The 4,126-nt window shown below is 37.7% G+C and overlaps 1 protein-coding gene across 1 annotated transcript; it reads right to left on the minus strand.

The window, feature by feature from the left end:
• Positions 1-704: 704 nt before the first annotated feature.
• LOC113297956 (metal transporter Nramp2-like) lies at positions 705-3,712 on the minus strand. Its single transcript, XM_026546570.1, has 4 exons — positions 3,005-3,712; positions 2,416-2,552; positions 1,687-2,339; positions 705-1,070 (listed from the first exon to the last, which is right to left on the minus strand). The coding sequence occupies exons 1-4, from the start codon at positions 3,562-3,564 to the stop codon at positions 900-902; spliced, it is 1,521 nt and encodes a 506-aa protein (XP_026402355.1). The 5' UTR covers positions 3,565-3,712; the 3' UTR covers positions 705-899.
• Between the last annotated feature and the right edge of the window lie 414 nt (positions 3,713-4,126).

Raw genomic sequence — 4,126 nt, forward strand, 5'->3', positions numbered from 1 at the left:
GTAAGACGGTTTTCTACTAGAAGCTTCAAGGAATGTTGTTCTCCTCATTATTATGATGCGTCTTCTTGGCTTGTCAGCGGGCTATTAACCCTCAATTGTGCTTGTAAACCACTTGCTTCCATGTTATGTATGGGCTTATGAGAATCATACAGAGACGTGTAACCCTTCTCTATACTTCTTAACTTCTAATAGGATTGATGTGCTAATGATATAACCATGACGCTTATCAATGGTGTGTTCAGATAGAGAGGTTTATCAATTTTCTGGCTTTATCATTTATGGATCATTAGAGCCAGTCAGGGATTTATCATTTATGGATTCATAGAATCAGTACTTCTATTCGATACAACTTATCAAAGAAAACTTCTAAGTGTTGATACAGTGTTATGTGAGCTTCTGCACAGAGGGGAGACCCGTATGAGGTTCAGGGTAGTAATGATATACCATACTAAAATCCAGAGTTCGCCGGATTACACCCTAACGACCTAAACAAATGTGCGACCAACTGTTAACCTTACCAAAGTATGAGACCCAAATACTAAAACTCACATAATACTGACTGATTACACCTTAAAGCATGTTCAGTTATCTTCAGTACTATGCTAGTGACAGCTAAACTCCTATCTGGTTGATGATACCGAACCACACCTAAAGGCACAGTTCACCATATTACATCTTAACGTATCTAGCATCGTTCAGTTACCTTCACCCCCAGGTGATCAAATTCCATTTTATTATATAATGCCAATTAGAAATCATATGTAGACACCTCTATATTCTTCTAATCAACATTCACTCACAAAAATTAGTAGCACTATTTACAATGAGACTGATGGCTGAAAGCAAACCCAATTTCTTCAGCCAATTTTCTACCATGCAGTAACTCTTCGGCCAATTTTCTACGATGCGGTAACTCTTGAAACCAGATAGATAATGAATGACACGTATGCTGCTATAACAACAAACACCAACGAACCAAACAACATTCCAGTCACTTCAACACGGATAAAATCCAACAGAAGGTAACCATTTATCACCATCACCAGACCAGCCACAATCCATGCTGTGATCTACAGCAAGAAACCATCAGACATTGGTTAGGATTCTGAGGGATCAAGTTTATACATAAGCAAAATTTAAAAGCTCGATCCAGTTAGTGGTAGCATCATTGAAACATTCAACTGTATAATCTGTTAGGCAGAAGAATCAGAATGTAACAAAGATTGCTCAATCAGGTTAACCAAATTTATTTAATCATGGGAAGTGAAACTTCATCCACTCTGATTTTGCGAAGTTCTCAACATCTCTCATGGTAAGTAGTTGCCAATATAATAATACAGTTATCTTCAGTGAATGCAAAGTAATTCTATGAACATAAGGATAAGGAAGACAAGGGCCTGTTCCCTGCAAACTTTTCTAACATATAATGTTTTGAAGTTGCCTCAAAGCCAAGACAATGTTAAACTAACATATATTCAGGAACTCCAAAGTGGTGCCATATGTGTATACTAGGATCTAGTCGGGTAGGAACTCTTTATTTTATGACTATCGATCGCCAACAAGTTCGAATTTCTGTTATTAGCAACATTTTTGGAGGCTTTAAATCCGTATAAAGGTCTAATGCACTGGTATTCATCGCTATATTACGAAAAATCAAACACCAGAAAGATGGAGGTAACTGCTTACCTTGATACTGGGGCCAATTTTAAAGGTACCCATGATTTTCTCCTTCGAAACCAAGTAGAGAAGTGGAATAAGTGCAAATGGAATTTGAACAGACTGAAGAACATTGATCCATTCATTCAAGACGTCCAAAGAACTTTCAGAACGGTTGAATATAAGGGCAACAATTACGGTTGGGATGATGGCACAGCTTCTCGTGATCAATGCCCTCAACCATTTTTTTAAACGAAGATTGAGAAAGCCTCCCATGATGAATTGCCCTGCATAGGTTCCAGTAAGGGTACTACTCTGCCCGGCTGCTAATAAACCAATACCCCAGATGTAGAGAATTGGAAGAAGTCCTCCTCCATACTTTTCTTCTAAATATTGCCCTGCATTAACAAGGCCAATGTGTTCGGCATTATCTGTACTGTAGAACGATTTTGCAAACACAGTTGTCACGAACAAATTGATCATGAAGGAGATGATGAGAGCAACAGTTGCATCAATTGAATAATAGTTCAGGGCTTCTTGAACCCGTCCTTTCTTTTCAATGTCTATTTTCCTTGACTGCACAAGTGCTGAATGCAGGAAGACATTATGAGGCATAATAACACAACCCACAACTCCAACCGCTTGCCTTATCGTTCCAGAGCTAAGTTTTGGAACCAGAACACCTGCAAAGAAAAAAAATTCAGTTTGCTTTCAGTTGTACAAAAGAGAAGGAAATAAAACAAGTTTATGCTCACATACCAATCAGAAGTTCCTTTCCACTAGGTTTGGTTTGACCAAACATCCAAGCAAATGAAATTGCCATTGTTCCAATAAGGATAGCAAAAACAGCTTCCAATTTCCTCACTCCATAGTTCTCAAGAAACAAAAAGAAAAAACTGTTCATATAACCAACTGCCACATTTCAGAAACCCATCTTAATGAACTAAGCAACAAAAAGAACCAAATCAACAAAATGAAAAATTTTAATATGACTTATTGATTAGTACTTTTGTATAGCAGGGCATAAATTTTGAAGACCAAAACATTATTTTAAAGCAAGTCCAACAAACATCTCTAGATCAATCATTTTACACCTTAAAGTCCTATGGGGCAAATTTTCAATATCATCCTAGAAGGTTTTATTTTTTATTCATACACTTGATATTGTGTTTGCACACTGCACATCAGACTATGACCTGAAATCAAAACTTTTCAGTATGTAGTAGTTACTGTGTGCACATTAGACCTCTGCTATCAAAATTTGTACATACCCTACTTCCTACTCATAATTTGAAAAATAAAATAAAATAAAAAATGAAAGTAATAACAAGGGGTTTTAAAATCTTACCAATCAGATGCAGTAATGAGAACACCAACCCAAAGAGGCAAGTAACCATTACTCAAAATCTGAATAGCAATAGCACTTCCAATAACTTCTTGAATATCAGCACCAATTAAAGCCAATTCAGCCATAACCCACAACAAAAGACTAACCCATTTAGGATATTCTTCTCTACATGATTCGGCTAAATGTTTACCAGTAGCAACACCAAGTCTAGCTGATAATAACTGAATTAATAACCCCATCATTGTTGCCCACATTAGTAACCATAATAACGAATACCCAGCAATAGCTCCTGATTGTAGATCTCCTTCTAAATTCCCCGGATCTAAAAACCCAATACTCATTAAAAAACCAGGTCCTGTAAATAACCATAGTTTCTTCCATGAAAATGGTGGTGTTACTGAATAATCTTCGATTTCTAATGATTCTATCACTACCATTTCACATGATTCATATGCCTTCTCTTCTTCATCTTCTTCAATTTCGGGGTTTTTTTCAGTCACTAATAACAAACTATGTTGTTCTTCTTCTACTACTACTGCTTTGCTAAATTCAGAAGCCATTATTGCTGAATTACTGTGATTTCTTTCTTTTACTCTCCAAGAACAATTTATAGAAGAGAGGTGATCAACAATACAATAAATTAGGGCTTGCCAAGTACATATGAGGGACCTAAATTATTTGCGTACTAGGATTCAACAATGTCTTGTTTTGATTGTAGGGTAGGTGCGAGTCGTTTTCCACGCCATTGCTTAAATTTTCAGAGTGTGGGACCTGCTGGGTGGAGAATGAGGACATGACATCCCCTATGGTTTGTCTCTCCCGTCTGCTCAGTGACTCGATCTCCATTTCTGTCGTTATATTTGTCCCAGCAGACTTGTAAATGGCCCATGGGGTTAGGGATGGGAATTTGCCCCATTCAAACCCATCCCCGTGGGGTCCCGCACCTACAGGTTAGGGTTTTTTACCCGTATAAACGGGGAACGAGGCGGGTACGGAAAATCCCCGGAAGTAGTGATGTGGGGATGGGGTTCAAGGTCCCCATCTCATACCCGCCCCAATATCATAACCTATTATATCTGAACGAGGAACTTTTTTGGAAGATATCGAAGAAGATTATGATGA

The sequence above is a fragment of the Papaver somniferum genome, chromosome 7 (genome assembly GCF_003573695.1).
Source record: "Papaver somniferum cultivar HN1 chromosome 7, ASM357369v1, whole genome shotgun sequence".
Taxonomy (NCBI): domain Eukaryota; kingdom Viridiplantae; phylum Streptophyta; class Magnoliopsida; order Ranunculales; family Papaveraceae; genus Papaver; species Papaver somniferum.

Excerpts from the sequence above, each read along its gene's own strand:
- LOC113297956 (XM_026546570.1), bottom strand. The coding sequence starts at position 3,564 with ATGGCTTCTGAATTTAGCAAAGCAGTAGTAGTAGAAGAAGAACAACAT. Across the intron at positions 2,553-3,004 it reads CTCATTACTGCATCTGATTG|TTTTTTCTTTTTGTTTCTTG; the intron begins GTAAGATTTTAA and ends TTATATGAACAG. Across the intron at positions 1,071-1,686 it reads AAATTGGCCCCAGTATCAAG|ATCACAGCATGGATTGTGGC; the intron begins GTAAGCAGTTAC and ends TTCTTGCTGTAG.